Below are 20,663 nucleotides of genomic sequence, written 5' to 3'. Positions count from 1 at the left end.
ACTTGCATATATTTTCCCTTATTCTGAGTACTGTCTCTTCACTTTACAGATGGTGTCCCTGGGTGCATAATATTTTTGTTGTTGTTTGGTTTGGTTTGATTTGGTTTTTGGGCCACACTCAGTGATGCTCAGGGGTTCCTCCTGGCTATGCACTCAGAAATCGCTTCTGGCTTGGGAGACCATATGGGACGCCAGGGATCAAACCGAGTTCCATCCTGGATCAGCCATGTGAAAGGTAAATGCCCTACTGCTGCACTACTGCTCTGGCCCTGGGTACACAATTTTTTTTTTGGTTTTTGGGTCATACCCGGCAGTGTTCAGGGGTTACTCCTGGCTCAATGCTCAGAAAATCGCCCCTGGCAGGCACGGGGGATCATATGGGATGCTGGGATTCAAACCACCGTTCTTCTGTATGAAAGGCAAGTGCCTTACCTCCATGATATCTCTCTGGCCCCCAGGTACACAATTTTTAAGGTGGCTATCTGTAGCTACTCTAGTGGGATCATGCAGTGCTGGAGATCAGACCTGGCCTCCTGCCCTCTGAGCAGTCTTGCCAGCTTGTGTGAGGGGTAAGACCAACAAGCTTGTACACACATTTTGAATGCAATGTCAAATTTGCCTTTTTTCATTCTCCATTGAGCATAGAGCCTGCAGTAAGCCTCATGAATCTCCTAGTATAGCCCCCATCCAAAAAAAAATAAAGAAGTACTAAGCCATTGCTAAATCTAGGGCTAGAATTTCTCACCACTGTATTTTGTTAGAAGAGCTTTATGGGGGCCACAACTATAGCACATTTGCCTTGCATGAAGTTGGCCCAGGTTTGATCCCCAGCATTCCATATGGTCCCCTAAACTTGCCATGAACGATTTCTGAGCACAGAGCCAGGAATAACCCCTGAGGACATCTGCGTGTGCCCCCCCAAGTAAAAGAACTTCATAGTTCTTCCATTTAAGTTTAGGTCTCTTATCATTTTGGGGTTAGTTAGTTTGGTTTGTTTGATTGGCACTCAGATCAACTGCAGGCTCTGTGTTCAGTGATCACTCTTAAGGATCATATGGGGCAGCCACGTGCAAGAGAAGTGTTCTGCCTGCCCCTGCACTCAGGTGAGTTCTTGTATAGGATCTAAGCTAGGAATCCAACTGCATTTGTTTTTCACCAAAGGAGCCACATCTCAGAGGCCTGGGGCCACTCCAGACAGAATATGGACAGGGATGCTTGGGGCCCATGTGAGGGTTGGCTGTGCTCTGCCCTAAGCCTGCTTACCAGCCCCCCAACTTTATTATTTTCCACATGATGACAGTAAAGTTGCCCCCCTCCATTTGTTGATATGATTCTTTACCCCATTGACACCCTCATCCAGAATCACTGAACAAGAACCTGGTTTGTTTCTACACTTGAAGCCAGTTCCATGGGTTTGTATGTGAAAATTCCATGTAGTGTCGCCGTCTCAATCACCAACACTGCTCTGTGGCTATCGGCTGGGGGCTATGCCTAATACTGCTGCTCCAGGGTGAAGCCAGGACCTCTGCTGCTGACCACAGTGTGGACACAGGGGAATAGCATAGCTGCCACGTTTCTTCTCCTGGCTCTAGGATAGTTGGATGGGTGGTTGGATTCTAGCTCTGATCTCTAGCCTGCCATGACTCAGGAATACAGGAGAATTGTAGGATGAAAAATAAATAGGGTTGGCGCCAAAATTCAGTAGGGTATTTTTAGAGGGCCTGGAGACATGTGTAGAACCATGTCAGGTTTCCTCTCACCAGGCATGACTGTGGGAAGCTGTGGCAATTCACTTAATGTTTTCTACATTTCAAGGCTAGAGTCCAATGGATCTGGTCAGAGTCTGGAAGAGGTGTTTCTGAAGGTTTGCTTCAGATGCCACCATTTCTAGGTGTGAGCTGCAATAGAGAAGGTGCTCCGGGATTGTGGTGGGGGGCTTGGGCACTTCATTGAAGTCTTTACACACAGAAATGAAAGTTTCCAGCCATGTAGAAAGTGTTCTTTTATTTCTGTTTTGTTTTGGGTTTATACCCGGTGGTGTTCAGGACTTACTCCTGGCTCTGCACTCAGGAATTTCTCCTGGCAGTGCTCGGGGGACCATATGGGATGCTGGAGATTGACCCAGATCAGCAGCCAACAAGGCAAGTGCCCTCCCCACTGTCCTACCTTGCCAGACCCCAAATAGAAATTCTTAAAAAATAGAACAGAGAAATCCTGCCTGTGTCTCCTGCCCTACAAAGTTGGACTTGCCAAACTGTCTACCCCCACAATCACATGAGCTAATTCCTGAAAATAACTCATGAGTGAGAGAGTGAGAAAGAGAGAGAGAGAGCCCTGTTAAGTTTTTCTCTGATGATTAAAATATGTCTTTCCATAGCAAATGATGGTTACAAAACTGAGCTTATTTAGATAGGGCTTAAAGCACTTGCCTGCAGGCAGCTGACCCAGGTTTGATTCCCCAGTACCTCATAGGTTCCCCCAGACACCATCAGAATTAATCCAGGTGTGCTACCCAAAAAAACTAAGGAGCCAGGGAGATAGTACAGTAGAGAAGGTACTTGCCTTTTGGGTGTAGTCCCCAAAAAAACTCTGAGATGACCAAGCAGTATGGGAGGAGGGAAGGTGTAGTCCCAGGGGACTGAAGAACAAGGTTCTGGAAAGAACGGTGACACAGGAAATAATCCGCACAGGTTGAGGAGATAAAAATAGGTTCAGGGGTCCGGAGAGGTGGTGCTAGAGGTAAGGTGTCTGCCTTGCAAGCGCTGGCCAAGGAAGGACCACGGTTCGATCCCCCGCATCCCATATGGTTCCCCCCAAGCCAGGAGCGATTTCTGAGCGCTTAGCCAGGAGTAACCCCTGAGTATCAAACAGGTGTGGCCAAAAAAGAAACAAAAAATATGTTCAGGAACTTCCACCACAAGCTCTGCAAGCAGGCAAAGGATACCAGCAGGCAGACAGGTTAGCTGTGGGACTGAAACCAGCAGAAGTCTCTCTGACCTGAGGTCTTTACTAGGAAGAGATAGAACTACTCCCATGGATGAAGAACACGTAGAGGTAGGGAGGCCAATCCAGAGGAGCTTTCTGCCCAAGAGAGACAAACACAAGCAAAGAAGAATTATCCTGAATAAAGTAAAAACCAGTTATTCCAACAACAAGGAAGAAAAAGACAAAATAGGGGTGGCAGAGGAACAGAGACGAAGACTCATGGTCCCCTGATCACCATCATGAGTAATTATCTTTCTTTTGGGTCACAACAGCCGAGGCTCAGGGGTTACTTCCTAGTTGTGTGCTCATTAATCACTCCTGGTGGGCTCAGGGGACCCTATGGGATGCCGAGGATTGAATCCAGGTTGGCTGCATGGAGGGCAAGCGCCCTACCAACTATGCTATCACTCTGGCACAACCGTGAGTAATTCTTGAGTTCAGAGCCAGGAGTAAGCCCCAAGCACCACGGGATGTGGCCACACACACATCCTATAAATGGCAACACTATTATAACCATATTACTGAAAGTGAAAGTGAAAAATTAGGGGCCGGGAAGGTGGCGCTAGAAGTAAGGTAGCCTCGCAAGCGCTAGCATAGGACGGACCGCGGTTCGATCCCCCGGTGTCCCATATGGTCCCCCCAAGCCAGGGGCAATTTCTGAGTGCATAGCCAGGAGTAACCCCTGAGCATCAAACGGGTGTGGCCCCCCCCAAAAAAAAAAGAAAAAGAAAAAGAAAGTGAAAAGTTAGTAAAGTTGGTCACAAAGAAGGCTGTATTTCTGGAAAGGGGCTGATTCAAGGGCTGAGCACAAAGGGATTGCCCCCCAGCACCTCCAGGTGTGGTCTCCCAAATACACTAAAAATTCTTTTTTATTTCTCTAGGGAATCTTTCATGCATTCCTTGGCTTGCTGGTTTGAGGGCTATATCCACAGTTCTCAAGAACTACTCCTGGCTCAGTGCTTGAGATTCTCCTGTGAATACATGTGAAGCCCGATGCCAGTACTTTGATCTGGGATGGGGATAGAGAAGAACTGGAGTCCTCTCCAGACCACTCAGTGGATGAAGATCTGGCTCTATCTCTGGTACCATATGGCCCCCCAAGCTCTGAACACAACTAATTGAGACACCAAAACCAAACAAAACTTTTAAAGGACATTTTAAGGACCAGAGAGATAGTTTAGGGGTTAAGATGTTTGGCTTGCACACGGAGATCCTTGGTTCAATGCCCACACTAAACATGGTCCCTCAAACACCACCAGTACTGATCCCTGAGCACAGTACCCAAAACAAACAAAAAACAAAAGAGAGAAAGAGAGAGTACGGGGATAAAGTACTCGACTTGCATGCAGCCATTGCCAGTATGAGTCCCTGAACACTGCGATAGGTCACTCCTGAGCAGAGAGCCAGGAGTGAATCCCAAGCACCTCAGGGTGTGGCCCAGAAACCAAAACCAAAATAAAAGTTGTTAGAAAGAAGAATCTAGGACCGGAGAGATAGCATGGAGGTAGAGCATTTGCCTTCCATTTGAATCCCATATGGCATCCCATATGGTCCCCTGAGCCTGCCAGGAGTGATTTCTGAACACAAAGCTAGGAGTAATCCCTGAGTGCCCTCGGGTGTGACCCCCCCCCCAAAAAAAAGAGTACTCATTTCTCAACAATTTTCAGAGACAAAAAAGAGGAGGGCTGGACGTTACAGCCCACTTCATGAACCTCATCACAAAGAGTGATGAGTCTAGTTAGAGAAATAACTACATTGCGCACTATCCTAACAATGAGAATATATGAGGGAAATAGAAAGCCTGTCTAGAGTACAGGTGGGGGCAGGGAGGAGAGGAAGGATATTTGGGACATTGGTGATGGGAATGTTGCACTGGTGATGGGGGGGGTGTCATCTTATATGACTGAAACCCAACCACAATAATGTTTGTAACCAAAGTGTTTAAATATTTTTATAAATAAAATAAAAATTTAATTTTTTAATATTAAATATTTAATTTAATAAAAATATTTAAAAAAAAAAGAGAGTGGGGCCGGAGAGATAGCATGGAGGTAAGGCGTTTGCTTTTCTTTTTTTTTTTTGGTTTTTGGGCCACACCCTGTGACGCTCAGGGGTTACTCCTGGCTACGCGCTCAGAAGTTGCTCCTGGCTTCTTGGGGGACCATATGGGACGCCGGGGGATCGAACCGCGGTCCGTCCTAGGCTAGCGCAGGCGAGGCAGGCACCTTACCTCCAGCGCCACCGCCCGGCCCCAGGCGTTTGCTTTTCATGCAGAAGGTCATTGGTTAGAATCCCGGAGTCCCATATGGTCCCCCGAGCCTGCCAGTAGCGATTTCTGAGTATGGAGCCAGGAGTAACCCCTGAGCACTGTAGGGTGTGACCCTCCCCCCAAAAAAAAGAGAGAGAGAGAGAGAGTACAGCTTGATTTGTTGCCAGCACAAAAGAATATTTTTTTTACTTTTCTGAGCAATACCCAGCTTTGGTATTGGGGTCACTCCTGGTAATGTGTAAACATAAAAATATAATTTCACGGTTAGGTGAGACCTCCCCAAGCACCATGTTTCTTAGGTGGATGGGTCTGATGAAGCAGGGTAGTAGCAGAAAAATAATACAAAGCCAGTCAGCACAAGATTTATCAGTCAGCTGCTTTTACTTCATGGCCTTTCTCTGTCATGTGCTTTTTCTCCCTGCCATGCACCTTCTCTGGGGCCCAAAGCCAGCCTTCTCTATTTATTCGACCCAATCTCCAATCCCAGGTAGGAGAAGGTCAAATCAAATACAAAAGGAAGGGGCCAGAGAGATAGGAAGGGGCCAGAGAGATAGCATGGAGGTAAGGCGTTTGCCTTTCATGCAGAAGGACAGCAGTTTGAATCCCGGCATCCAGCCTGTGCCTGCCGGGGCAATTTCTGAACATAGAGCCAGGAGTAACCCCTGAGCAGGAGTAACCCCTGAGCGCTGCCGGGTGTGACCCAAAAGCAAATATCCAGTGGGTTTTTACATTTCAAAGGAAGAGGTTAGGGTAAAAGAAAGTTAGTGGAACACTTTTGTTTGGGGTTGATACTAGCTATTACCTTATGGTAATGCTTTGTGGACCTTGCCTGGAAGAAGATGGAACCTGGGCCTCCTGCATACAAAGTTCGGGCTCAACCCTTTGAGATCTCTCTCTCCCTCTCTCTCTTTCTCTCACAAGCTCGCTCGCTCTCGCTCTCGCTCTCTGACTTCTTTTGAGGGGAAGGAGTGCAAGCATGATACTCAAGGCTTACTCATGTCTCTGAGCTCAGAGCTCACTTCTGGTGCTGCCAGGGATCAAACCATGATTAGCCTTGCACAAGGCAAGCCCCTCAACCTCTGTGCTAGCTGCAATTTATATTTCTTGTGTTGATTCTGTCCCTAAATTTGTCTCTTTTCTCTTGCAAAAATTATTTTTATTTGTTTACTTTGGGTCACACCCAGTGGTGCTCAGTCTTTACTCCTGGCTCTGCATTCAGGGATCACTCCTAGAGACCTTGAAGGACCATATGGGGTTCTGGGGACCATACTCAGGTCAATGCATGCAAAGCAAATACTCTACCCACTGTGCTATAGCTCCAGTCCCCAGAATTTCTTTTGTGAGGAGGTCTTCAGGTCTTCCTCCTTACTCTGCACACAGGGAAAATTCTGACAGGCTCAGAGAACCTTATAGAATGCTGGAGATCAAACCAAAGTCACTTGGATACAAGGCAAACTTCCTATCCCCTGAACTATCTCTCCAGCCCACAGAATAGTTTTCTATTTGACAGCTTCGAGCTATCAAAATACAACTGAACTTTGCGTGTTGCTCTCCACCTGTGTGCTGTGGAGATGCATAGCCCAGTGGGCTAAGGTGGTGGGTTACAACTGACAACCAATACAATGCCACCTATAGATGGGGATTGAAGGAGGTTGGGAGGGAAAGAGAAAGATTGCATTTCTTCAGGTCCCACCTAGAAGTCTTTTATTTCCTTTTTTGCTAATTTGTGCTGGTCAGTGTTAAAGGTGGCCAAAGCTGGCCTGGACTCATGTTGGGATTCGGGGTTGGAGATGCCCGAGCCAAGGGAGAGGTCCCAGGGATCGGGAATGCCCAGGGTCCAAGGAAATCCCACTGCTCAATTAAGGAGACACAAACCTTGGATGATGCAATCACATGTGGTTTATTCAATCATGGAGCTCTGTGATTGAATTCCTGACGCAGCAGGAATTTTGGTCTGTAGAGAGACCCCGAGCAATTCCCCACACAGGTTTTTAAGGAGTTTTACATGGTAATTAGCAAACAGGTCAAAGCATTTCATAGGTTGTACAAATCGTACGAGTTTGAATTTTACCAATGACAATCTCAGAAAATGGCACAAATCCTGTACTTTCATGACCTCACACGTGTTCCACCCTGAGCCTGATGTTTTTCCTGATAAAGGTAGTCCTCCCAGGTGGTCCCTAGGTGTGTACTGATTTGTCTTGGTGAATGTCCCTTGCTGGCAGGGTGGAGGTCCCCTGTGCCAGGGTGGAGTTGTCACTCTGGGTTGTAGACTTGACTGTGGGGGAGGTCGTGAAGTTATTTTGTTAAAGAAAAATCTTTTTGTTTTTTGGGCCACACCCGGCAGTGCTCAGGGGTTATTCCTGGCTGTCTGCTCATAAATAGCTCCTGGCAGGCACAGGGGAACATATGGGACACCGGGATTTGAACCAACCACCTTTGGTCCTGGATCGGCTGCTTGCAAGGCAAACACCGCTGTGCTATCTCTCCGGGCTCAAAGAAAAATCTTGTAGCAAGTTAGTGACAATAGCAAATCAGCATTAGTCTTAATTATTCTTATGTTTTCTATATCACCCCATATTTGTTATGCTGTATTTCATAGTGCCTTGATTTCCTTTTGAAACTATTTTATCTCTCTGAGCTGGCTAGCTGGGGAGTAACCCCTGCTAGCAGAGCAGTGATGTCATGTATTTAAAACTTTTTAGCCAGCAAGTGACAAAAGTAAAATTAGCATGTTCTTTTTTTTGGGGGGGGGGTTGGGTCACACCCAGCAGTGCTCAGGGGTTACTCCTGGCTCCATGCTCAGAAATTGCTCCTGGCAGCCACAGGGGACCATATGGGACTCGGGGATTCAAACTGATGACCTTCTGCATGAAAGGCAAATGCCTTACCTCCATGCTATCTCTCCGGCCCCATAAATTAGCATGTTCTTGACTCATAACTACTTTTGACCTGTTTTACTCTTAGTTATTAAGTTATGTTTTTTTTTCAAAGTGCTCAAATGTCTTTTTGATCACTTTTTTTTTTTTGGTTTTGGGGCCACACCGGCGGTGTTCAGGGGTTACTCCTGGCTATCTACTCAGAAATAGCTCCTGGCAGGCTCGGGGGACGGTATGGATTGCTGGGATTCGAACCAACCAACCACCTTAGGTCCTGGGTCGGGAGCTTGCAAGGTAAACGCTGCTGTGCTATTTCTCGGGCCCCTTTTGATCACTTTCTTAAAGATCCGGTTATTTTCTCAATAAGCATCAAGTGAGCAGGAGTAATTCTTATCTTCTTGAGCCAGTAGCCTGGGGGCCCCTAAGCAGTGAGGCTCTGCCTGCCTGTCAGGGGTTCTAAAATAACTTGCTGAGGAAAAAACAACTTTCAGATAAAACACAAGGACCCAGAATTAAACCCAAACTTAATTTCAAGATTCAAGGCCAAACTTTTTCAAAATCAAACATTTCCAAACTCAACAGTTAGACCTGTTCAATGCTGAACTGAGCGGGCAGAGTAGTAGTAGGTAGGGCATTTGCCTTGCAGGCTGCTGACCTGAGTTCAGTCCCTGGCTTTCCATATGTTCCTCCAGCACTTCCAGGAGTGATCCCTGAAAGCAGAGCCAGGACTAAGTCCTGAGCTCTGCTGGGCGTGGCTCCCCCAAAAAGAAAGAAACCTGCTGAATTGAACTCTCTGCTTCCTCTCTCTATCCTTTTTTACCCACTTAGGTCACACACTGATACTATTGTTGCTGAATCTCGCGCACACGCACAGACATCACTCTGATGGGCTCCGGGGACCACATGGAGTCCTGGATCAGCCATGTGCTATTCACTGTATTAATTATAGAGTCGATGTCACCCCACCCTAAGTAAAATGTTAATATTACCTGATGGTCAGACCTGCTCCCATCTGGGAGGGGTCTATAGAAGGTAACAAAAGGGGTTGCCTGAGGGGTGTAAGGGAAATTCGGCAAGAAGGCTAAGCAGAAGTAGGAAGCATGGAGAGATGGCAGATTCAGGATTAAATTCAGGGCAGTTTAAGGGGCTGCTTAAAAGCTTAGCCTAGAAGCCACACATGGTGGTTAAGGCCTTTTATTAATAAATCTTGGTGTCTCCTGAAACTTCATGACTGCTGTGGATCATTTCCTCTCTGCTACCCTGAACCTGCAGACCCACCGGCTGGAATGGGTTACAGGCAACTGGCCCGGGCAGACTGAGAAAGGCCTCACCATTCATCCACCACCATCCAGGACTCTATAATTAATATACATCAGCCAGGAACAGTAACTTGGGGCCCAGGAAATACTCTGGTGGTGGAATGTATGCATGTGACTTTGCACTCTGCTACTGTATGGCCCTGGAGCACCACGAGGCAGAGCATTATGCTGAGTGGTTCTGCTTCTCCTGATCAGAGACCACTTAGTGATTATGCTTCCGATGAGGCCTTGAAATGACCTGTGCTCCCAGAAAGTGCTGCTTGCCCGGGATCGGCACATTTGCCTCTTTCTGCACTTGGCTGGCACTCCTTGCTTGGTGCCATATATGACCTTGGGCACAAGTTGTGGAGCTACTACCCACAGCCTGGGTCCCTGGGTCACACCTTGGTTACTGAAGTCACTCTCTCAGGCTGGCTCCTGGTGCCACACTTATTCCTTTGCTCCCACACCTGACCTTGATTCTCCCCAGTATCCCACACTGTGCTCCTACACTTGGCCTTGATGCTCCCTGGAGCTACACACTTGAATGCTAACCTTGCACACAAAGCATCAGTGCTCCAGTGGCCCACACCCACATTTTCTTTGTTTTTTTGTGTCACACCTGGCAGCGCTCAGGGGTTACTCCTGGCTCTACGCTCAGAAATAGCTCCTGGCAGGCTCAGGGGACCATATGGGATGCTGGGATTCGAACCACCGTCCTTCTGCATGCAAGACAAGTGCCCTGCCTCCATGCTATCTCTCCAGTCCCTGACCCACATTTTCTTCTGTGCCCCAACTCTTGGCCCAATAAACTGTGGTGTTCTACATTTCATCGCCAGGTCCATCCATTCAGCATTGGGTATGCCAAGGCTCTCCTGTACACCAAGCCTGGGCACCCACAAGGCCCCATGCTGCACAGCTGTGCTTGCAGCTACAATCTTGGTGCTCCCAGGACCTCCTGTCTCCCGCTATGCTGCGCACCAACACTAGTGTTCCTGGGGCTGCAGTCAGCCTCCATGTTTTCAGCCTTACCTGGCCTTCGTCCTTATTCCTCATTCTCATTCCCACACACATGGGGCACACCACCCCAGATTCTACACCCTGGTTTTGTGCTAGGCAGCACAATCCTGGAAGCCTGCTCTACATGCTTGGGCGGCTAGACTTGCTGGACTCTCAGCAGGTACCGGAACACAGGTCACTGAGCCAAACCTGTGCGACACAGACACTGAATTTTTTTGGTTTATGTTGGTTTGGGGAGGGTGTCATACCTGGTGATGTTCAGGCCTTAGTACTGACTGTGTCTAGGGACTCCTGGAGGGCTCAAGGGATCACATGGGATGCTGGAGATTGAACCTGGGTCTGCTACTCGGGCTCTTTTTCTCTTTTCTCCCCTCGAGTTTTTGAGACACAGCCAGGAGTGCTCAAGGAGTACAGTGCTAGGGTTGGCACCAAGGTGCTCAGAGAACACTCTGTGCTCCATGTCCCTGAGGTGCCTCCACTGGCCTCACGGCCCAGGATGAATGACCGGATCTCTGGTCTAGCCAGATGCTGGGTGCTATGGGGCTCTTCTTTGCCTCCCTTTTCACCAGGGGAGGGTCCTCTGATGGCCCCTACACATTGAAGGAAGTGTCTGGAAGAGTTTGGCACTCAGGAAGCATCTGGATCCATGGCCTCCTCTCAACACTCTGTGACTGTGTAGCTACAGGGACCAGGACTTCCATCTGCTTAGTCTCTTTAGGAAATTGGGTTTGGGGGCTAATTTGTGGTGGTGATCAGAGGTTTGTGGGTGTCGCCTATGGTATCAGAGTCATGGAATGCAGTGCCTGGCTACCAGCACAGTGAGCTCAGCCAGTCCACTAAAAGGCTCTGTGAGCTTGGTCAGCACTGAATTGTTTTTGACTTGGGGGCCATACTCATAAGGCTCTGCAAAGTCTGGGGAGACCATATATGGTGGTAGAGATAGAATCTGGGTTGACTTCCCCTACAGCCATGGTATTGCTCTGCCTGTTTACTTATGATGTTCATTATGACTGTACCTAGGGTCCCTCTGTAGCTCCAAGGAGTCCTGCTCCACCTAGGGAGAGCAAGATTGACCACTACATGTCTGGGGATGATCAAGGGTGTATGCATGTATGTTGTATGACCTCATATGTGCACTTGTGGAAAAACAGCTGTCAATGCACACAATGTACTGCACAACTCCCTGGCACACAATGTACTGCACAACTCCCTGGCTCACAGTGGCAGGAGCACTGTCTGCCTCTTCTCCAGAAGAGGCAAATTGCCCAGTACAAGCTGGGATTGGCTGGTACTCTGATACTTGCTTCCCTCCCTCTCCTCCCTCCATCCTTCTTGTTCTTTCCCTCCCTTCTCTCCCTCTCCTTCCTCCATCCCTCCCTTCCTTTTCTCCCTTGCATCCCTCCTTTCACTCCTTCCTCCTTTCCTGCCTTTTCTTTCTTTTTGGTTTTTGGGCCACACCCAGCAGTGCTCAGGGGTCACTCCTGGCTGTCTGCTCAGAAATAACTCCTGGCTGCCTGCTCATAAATAGCTCCTGGCAGGCACAGGGGACCATATGGGACACCGGGATTCGAACCAACCACCTTTGGTCCTGGATCGGCTGCTTACAAGGCAAACGCCACTATGCTATCTCTCCGGGCCCTCCTGCCTTTTCTTCCTTCCCTTCCTCCTTTTCTTCCCACTACCCTTTCCCTCCCTCCCTCCCTCCCTCCCTCCCTCCCTTCCTTCCTTCCTTTTTCCAGACATGGAACTCACAGTTTCACAAATGCCCTTTTCCACATACACCCCTTTTCCTTTTCCTTCTAACTTAGTTATTCATATAAAATACAAAATACACTAATTTTTTTTGTGTGTGTGGTTTTTCAGTCACATCCGGCAGTGCTCAGGGATCATTCCTGGCTCCATGCTCAGAAATTGCTCCTGGCAGGCATGGGGGACCATACGGGACTCTGGGATTCGAACCAATGACCTTCTGCATGAAAGGCAAATGCCTTACCTCCATGCTATCTCTCTGGCCCCACTAATTTTTTTTTTTTACCAAATCCAGCTAACCCAGGTGTCAGGGATTAACCAGGTTCTCAGCAACATCCTCGTGCCTGACAAATGTCTTGCTGGAATCTCTCTCCAGCCCTGGCATACTTTTATTTTGGTTGATGGAGCTCAGGGTATCCTTTTGGCTTGGTGCTTGGTGACCATGAGGTGCCAGAAAGGTTGAGCCTTTCCAGCTCCATGACAGATGGACCTGGACTTGCCCTGGCCTTCTGCTGCTTTGATGCTCAGGTGCACCTGCACACCTGGCCATTGTGCTTACTCAGTCAAGTACCAGATACCTCCAAAGAAATTCAGTTTTAAAAACAGGCCGAGGGGGCCCCGAGAGATAGCACAGCGGCGTTTGCCTTGCAAGCAGCCAATCCAGGACCAAAGGTGGTTGGTTCGAATCCCGGTGTCCCATATGGTCCCCTGTGCCTGCCAGGAGCTATTTATGAGCAGACAGCCAGGATTACCCCTGAGCACCGCTGGGTGTGACCCAAAAACCAAAAAAACAGAACGAGGGCTGGAGTGATAGCATGGCAGTAGGGTGTTTGCAACCTGGGATGGACCCAGGTTCGATCCCCAGCATCCCATATGGTCCTTTGAGCCTGCCAGGAACAATTTCTGAGCTCAGAGCCAGGATTAACTCCTGAGTGCTCCCAGGTGTGACCCAAATACCAAAAAAAATAATAAAAAGATGCTGGGGGGTGGAGAGAGAAGAACAGGCAGGGTGTTTGTCTTGCACAGAGCTGACAATCCCCCAAGCCCAGCAGGTGTGATCTTTGATCTGGGTGTGCCCAACAACACACGAAATAAAAATATTTTGTGTGGTGATGGAGAAGTTGAAATGATTTTTTTCACCAAAAATATGAAAGGACGGGGCCGGGCGGTGGCGCTAGAGGTAAGGTGCCTGCCTTGCCTGCGCTAGCCTAGGATGGATCACGGTTTGATCCCCTGGTGCACCATATGGTGCCCCAAGCCAGGAGCGACTTCTGAGCACATAGCCAGGAGTAACCCCTGAGCATCACCGGGTGTGGCCCCAAAACAAAACAAAACAAAACCAAAACAAATATGAAAGGACCTTTAGGGTGGGCACACCAATTGGTGCGTGGAACTTATTCCTGATTCTGTGCTCAGGGATCACTGCAGGCAGGACTTGGGAGTCCCCTACCAGGGACTGAACCTGGGTCAAATGCAAGCACTAGGCTTTAGATCTGTCTCATGTCTCTGCAAGCATACCTTGAATGCTAACTTGGCTCTTTCACACCAACCAATCCTGCTGAACTCAAGAGCTGCTATTTTCCTGCATCCCATTGGAAGATGAGCCATAGCAAAGATGGCTGAAGGCTCTGCCCTTCTGTGGCTTCTCAGATGGGGAACTGATCCCAAAGGCCAGACCATCCCCTGCAGGGTTGCTAGAAAGCAACAAAAGGCCCATTCAGGACCTCCAGGGACCAGCATCAGGCCCAGCCCTGCCTCCCTGTTGGCCTCAGGGAGCTCTGGCCTCCCCCTTCCTGTGACCCCACATGACATAGGGCTAGGGAAACCCAGCACATAGCTGCTGGCTGCTAATCAGGTCTTGGCACACCGTAGCTGCTGGCACCACTGATTTGAACATGGTCAGGCATGGCCAGGGATCAGCAGGCGTCCCTAAGCCAGGGTGGGGGCAGAGTGGATATTCACTGCAACCAAGGCAGCCTTAGGAGCTACCCCTGTGGCAAGCAGTGGATACAGAGGGACAGCAAGCACTGAGACTGAAGACAGTCAGATTTTATTTATCAGCAATGACCAGCCAGGTTGGGTAGAGGGTGGCAGGGGTGAATAGGTCAGCTAACAGGGTGCAGCAGCCAGGAACCTCACACTTTTTCAAGCAGCTGAGAGCTGTGTCTGGAGTTGATTTCAATCACATCATATAAAAGTTTGGCTGCTGAAACGTGCCAGCTGCAAAGGGGTGCTGCATGTGGGCATGGGGCTGGGAGAGGCCTAGTCCATCAAACAGCATTCCAAATCCTGGAGTTGGTAGTGACATCGAGAGCAGTGCCTGCTCACCGGATCTGCCACAAGGAGAGAGGACAGACAAGGGCTGGTTCACTGTCTGTCTGCCACCAGGTGCACCAGCTCAGCCCAGCAACCCCCAGAGGTCCTCACCGTGTACTTATCCCACTTCTTCTCAGGATCATAGGGCTCCCAGCGGCTGGCAGGAAAGATGTGCTTGTTCTTCTCATACCAGCTCCTCAGCACCACCTTCCCAGCATGTGACTGCAAACAGAAGGAGTGTGAGGGCCCAGCCACATGCCAACCAGCTCCCAAAGTGAAAAGATAGATTCTCAGCATGAAAAGAAACCGACTCTCAACTACTATTGATTTGCTCTTGGCAGACCCTCTTCTTTCACCTCCCTTCACCGTGAACTTTTGCTTGCTATCAGATTCGGGGCCTGAGAAGTCCACTGCTTGAGGATATTTCCTGATATGTGACTGCTGGGAGCCATCTTCCCTAGACTCCACAAAACCAAATCACAGGCTGAAGCTGCGCTCTGGATCTTACCCCTTCCCCGCCTATTTCAAAAAATTTAAAAGAAAAAAACTTGGGCCCAGAGAGATAGCACAGCGGCGTTTGCCTTGCAAGCAGCTGATCCAGGACCAAAAGGTGGTTGGTTCGAATCCTGGTATCCCATATGGTCCCCCGTGCCTGCCAGGAGCTATTTCTGAGAAGACAGCCAGGAGTAACCCCTGAGCACTGTCGGGTGTGGCCCAAAAACCAAAAAAAAAAAGAGGACATACAAATTCCCTTTGAGTATCTCTTTAGATACATTCCTTTAATAGGCATAACCTATTATCAAATATCTTCTTATGTAGCGGCAATTTCCCCCATTCTCGGGATCTATTTAGTAGAGAATTATAGTAGACATGTCTTTGTTTAGAGGTCATGTAAGAAAAAGGTTATGGGATTGTTGGTCTTGATACTTTGGCCCACACATGCACCAGTAATATCTTGTGGCATTGTTTCTGTTTGCTTAGGCACATTAAAATGGGTAGTTTACATATACAAATAAGTCCTTATCTAATAGAGATAAGAACACAACATTTTATACTGTAGTGAGATCTTACATCCTGAATACTTGGCATAGTGTCTTGACTTCAGTTGATCAGACTTTGACCATTCACCACTGAACTATGGACAAACATGGTCTCCTACACCATCACCAGGAATAAAAACTTTACCAAGGAAGGCCCCACTACCACCATGGTACTGACTTGCTCCAAAAACGGTCTTTTTTTGGGGGGGGGGGTTTAGGTCATACCCGGCAGCGCTCAGGGGTTACTCCTGGCTCTATGCTCAGAAATCGCCCCTGGCAGGCACGGGGGGATCATATGGGATGCTGGGATTTGAACCACCGTCCTTCTGCATGAAAGGCAAATGCCTTACCTCCATGCTATCTCTCTGCCCCCCCCAAAAACGGTTCTTATGACACCCTGACAACCTAGGAACCGCAATAGTCTGCTTTCAGGGCAGAATTCTTTGCAATGCTACCTAATGGTGAGATAAAACCAGAAGATGCTACACACTACCCAGACATCGACATAGGACCTGTACAGAAACCAGGATCTGTAACTACAAAAACCTGACAGCAACAACTGTGATGGTGAAGAGCTGTTTCTGGGACCACTGAGAATGACTAAGGGGTTGGACAACATAGTATACCTAGAGCTTGGAGTTGGTCTTATGCCAAAATATTTCAGGGGTAAGGTCTCCCTGTTTTTAGGCCAAAGGTTTTTCCTCCCAATTTCTTCCATATTTTGCTGTGCCTATGCAAACAATTGCCACAAACACACATAATTTTTAGTGTATCTCCTATCTTTAAAAAAATAAAAAAGAGCGGGGCCGGGAAGGTGGCGCTAGAGGTAAGGTGTCTGCCTTGCAAGCGCTAGTGTAGGATGGACCGCAGTTCGATCCCCCAGCGTCCCATATGGTCCCCCCAAGCCAGGAGTGATTTCTGAGCACATAGCCAGGAGTAACCCCTGAGCATCAAACAGGTGTGGCCCAAAAACCAAATAAATAAATAAATAAATGAATGAATGAATAAATAAATGAATGAATAAATAAATAAATATAAAAAATAATGGGCCCGGAGAGATAGCACAGCGGCGTTTGCCTTGCAAGCAGCCGATCCAGGACCAAAGGTCGTTGGTTCGAATCCCGGTGTCCCATATGGTTCCCCGTGCTTGCCAGGAGCTATTTCTGAACAGACAGCCAGGAGTAACCCCTGAGCACCGCCGGGTGTGGCCCAAAAACCAAAAAAAAATATATATATAAAAATAATAAAAGAGTGTTCTAAACCTTTAGCTATTGTATTAACTACTTTATTGGTGACACAACAATTTTCATGAATATTGCTAATGAACTCTCTTCTTTTTCCAATTTTTTTATTTTCTAATTTCTTTCTATTTTTTAATGACTTTGCTTTCTGTCACCCTGAAACAAATGTATTATGATCAGTTAGATCAACTATGTGATACATTTTCTTTAAATAAACTTATAAAAAAGAAGGGGGTGAGGGGCTCAGAGCTTGCACCCCTGCCCACACCCCTGCCCATGCCTGGTGCCCCGCACCTCATCCTTCTCCACAGTGGCGTCGCTCAGCAGCCGGACATCGTCATGAACGTCGAAATTAAAGAGTGGCCCTGTGGGCAGACACAGGCCTCTGGTCACCCATAGGGCCCTGGGAACACTAGGGATATGTGTGGGGGAGGGCCGGGTGGGCACTTACCGCTCTTCCCACGTGCTTTGGTGACAATGAAGTCATAGAAGCTGTGGTGCTAGGGGCCAGGCAGAAAGCAACAGGCTTTTCCATTTGCCAGTGCCCCAGCCCTCCCTGTGCCCCTAGGCCCAAGGGCAGCACTCACATGGGGGATGATGAGGTCCTCCTTGATGTACATGAGCTGCTCCACCCCTGCTGACCTGGGGAACACACAGGAAGGGGTTTACTCCTGCAGAGGTTCTGGCCCACAGCCCTCTGTGGCCCATGGCCGCACCTGAGCTCACTGAAGTCCTTACGCAGGATTTCCAGTGCTTTCTGCAGGAACTGCTGCATCGTGTTCCCCTTCTTCATCTATATACAAGGGCACAAGGGCAGCTAGGGCAAGGCTGTCTGAGGCAGTGGCCCTCCCTTCTCTCCCCCCAGGTCTCCAGCACAGACCTTCACAGTGCGCCGGTGCCCCGAGCCATCCCAGTAACTGAAGGTAATTTCAATCTCCTCGCCTGCAAGTCACAAATGCCTCTGGCTCCAGTCTGAGCACAGCCCCAAGCCTGATACTGCCCAGCACCCAGTAGCCCACCAGGACTCACTCTTTTTCTGTTTTTGTTTTTAGGCCACACCCAGTAGTGCTCAGAGGTTACTCCTGACTCTGTGCTCAGAAATCACACCTGGCAGACTCAGGGGAACATATGGGATGCTGGGAATCGAACCCAGGTTGGCTGCATGCAAGGCAAACAACCTACCCGCTATGTTATCTCATTCCAGTCCCAAGGACTCACTCTTGATCTTCTCCTGTTTGGCTTCCCACTCCTGCCGCAGTTCTTCCCGGAGCCGGTTCTCCTCCTCCTGGGAGACGGAGGGGTATCATGGGCACGCAGGGGGATGCTCTGAGCCCTATTCTCTGTTGGGGTGTAGCCATGGCCAGGACAGGCTGCAGTGAAGGGGCACAGAAGGCCAGGGCAGGGTTGGCTGCCTTTACCTCACGGTCTCTGTCAGGCAAGAAGCTTGTATCCACATCTGGGTTCTTCCCCAGTTTCCTCTTCTTGGTAGCCATTTCTGAAAGGTCAGCCTGCCATCAGCTTCACATCATCCAGCAGGAAGGGCATTTACCTGGCATGCAGTCAACCCAGTTCCATCCCTAGCAGCCTAGAGTATCCCTAGACACTGCCAGGGCTGATCCCTAAGCACTGCTGGTATGGCTGCAAAAGAAACCTAAAAAGCCCCAGAAGGTCCCAAGTGGGGGCCTACCACATTAAACCTTCCAAGCTCCAAGACTGAGGAGAGCTGGCCAGAGCTCTTAGGATCCAAACCAAGTACTCAAAAGTTGACACTCACAAAGAATCAAGTTGCACTGCCTTCCTCGGGAGCCTGAAGTGTGGCCCAGACTTTATCCCTATGGGTGGGGGGACTCAGCCAGATTCTGCACCTCCATTTCTTGCAATTCAGGCTGGTCCCTGGCTATCCCACTATTTCCAATTCCTCGAGCCCTCAATCAGGTCTTCTCTGGTCCTCCCAGCTACAATTGTGCACCCCCAAACCCCACTTCTCCAGCTGCTCATGAAAGCCTCCTCTCCTAAAGGACCAATGCAATTACTACCCTGGGACACAGCCAATTCAAGCTGACATGGATCAAATAGGACCTGGGGACCTGGGAATGTGTGGTGGGGCAGAAGTCCATGTCTCAAGGAGCATTTGACTGGGGCTGATTTTGACATGTTTTCAGCAGTCAGGGTCTAGTCCATGTCCCTCTCTGAGCCTCATCCTTGAAGACTCCGACAGAAGGCAGGGCTGCTTCTAAAGCCTGCGTGAGCACCAGCCTGCCTCCAACAGCAGGCCCACTGAGGGACACCCTTCTGTGCAGGGTACAGGCTCAGCTGGGCATGAACAAAGCAGAAGGAACTGCCACAGGGTACCCAAGCTCGCCCTCACCTCTCTCCAGTTCCTCATCATCTAGAGCCACCACCTCCACTTCCTCCTCGCCAGCTTCTTCCTCATCCTCCAGGGTGAAGGAGAGGCTGGAAATCTTCCTTTTGGCCTCCTTCTTCCGCTCCTTTTCTCGAAGCTTCTCCAGTTTCCTGCCAAGATACAGGTCATCAAAGGCTGCAACCCTGAGACCCCAGTACTTAGCCTGGAGAATCCCCCAGTGAGGGGCCTAAGTTGTACTCACAGCTGCAACTCCTTTGACTGCTCCTTCTTGGCCAGCTGCTTCTCTCGCTCCTTCACCAGCGCCTCCTGCTTAGCCTTCATGTCATTGAGGGTGACGAGGCCTGCGAGGCGGGGGGGGGGGGGGGGAGCACAGTTAAGAGTGATCTGGCGGGCCCGGAGAGATAGCACAGCGGCATTTGTCTTGCAAGTAGCCGATCCAGGACCTAAGGTAGTTGGTTCGAATCCCGGTGTCCCATATGGTTCCCCGTGCCTGCCAGGAGCTATTTCTGAGCAGACAGCCAGGAGTATTCCCTGAGCATCGCCGGGTGTGGCTCAAAAACCAAAAACAAAAAAAAAGAGTGATCTGGCAGCAGGTGCCACATCTGGGAGGGGATGGGATCTCCACTCACCCACAGTGCTGGACTTGAGCTCAGCCTCCACGGCATCGTAGTGTGCTGAGAATTTCTTGTCTATGTTGGCCTTCATGATGTTCTCCTGGGGGCGGGGCAGCAGTGTGGGCAGGGGTCTCCCCAGGACGCACCCCACTAAGGCTTCCCCTGACATCTGAGCTCTCTGGTTCCTGGGGGGAGGTACTGTCACTGCATCTGGCCAAGTTATGGGCCATTAGTCTGAATGGCTCGGGCACAAGGGCCAGGTGAGGGGGTGTCGCTTGGGGTGCACTGCTTCCTGGAGCCCCATAACCGGTTACACGCGCTTCGGCAGGGACCTTGCTCTCTGCCAGGCACCTCAAGTACGTGCTCGAGACCCAAGTGGCACGGAGACCCAGGCTGGGCACTTTCCTGACATTCTCAGGGGTTCTTTGTGGCCGCCAGGGGGCTCCCGTGTCACCAGCGAGCACAGACTGAGAGCCTACAGCCCGGGAGGGGGGCATGCACCCCAGGGCGGCGCGATGCCTCGCGATGGCCTGGGCGGTGCAAGGGGGCTCGGGGCGTGCCTGTTTGGCGGGCGCCCGGGTCGCACCTCAGCGATCCGCTGCTTCATCTGCTCCATCTGCTCGCGCTGTTTCTCCCTCTTCTTCATGAGGTGCATGGCGCGGCCTGCCTCACTCGCGGCTCCCTTGTACTGAGCCATGGTGGCGGCGACAGCAACAGCGGCAACAAGCAGGACAAACGCCGAAGGTGCGGCAGCAAAGGCGGCCTCGGCCTCTTAGTCAGCTGACGCACGCGCGGTGACGCCGGCCGCCCAGGCCCCGCCCCCGCCACGTGACTCACCGGCCCCGCCCGTTTCCCGGACGAACCTTGGCGCCCCGCCCCTGGACCCT

The 20,663-nt window shown here is 49.9% G+C and overlaps 1 protein-coding gene across 1 annotated transcript; it reads right to left on the bottom strand.

The window, feature by feature from the left end:
* Positions 1–14,242: 14,242 nt before the first annotated feature.
* Positions 14,243–20,592, bottom strand: FAM50A (family with sequence similarity 50 member A). Its single transcript, XM_049767058.1, has 13 exons — positions 20,363–20,592; positions 19,792–19,876; positions 19,404–19,503; positions 19,166–19,311; positions 18,216–18,292; positions 18,016–18,082; positions 17,678–17,739; positions 17,514–17,590; positions 17,385–17,439; positions 17,249–17,297; positions 17,092–17,162; positions 14,628–14,738; positions 14,243–14,533 (listed from the first exon to the last, which is right to left on the bottom strand). Exons 1-13 carry the CDS (start codon positions 20,471–20,473, stop codon positions 14,525–14,527), a joined length of 1,020 nt encoding a protein of 339 aa, XP_049623015.1. The 5' UTR covers positions 20,474–20,592; the 3' UTR covers positions 14,243–14,524.
* Between the last annotated feature and the right edge of the window lie 71 nt (positions 20,593–20,663).

This window comes from Suncus etruscus, chromosome X, assembly GCF_024139225.1.
Source record: "Suncus etruscus isolate mSunEtr1 chromosome X, mSunEtr1.pri.cur, whole genome shotgun sequence".
Classification (NCBI taxonomy): domain Eukaryota; kingdom Metazoa; phylum Chordata; class Mammalia; order Eulipotyphla; family Soricidae; genus Suncus; species Suncus etruscus.
Note: the sequence above shows the minus strand (reverse complement) of the source record. Positions and strands in the feature narration are given on the sequence as shown.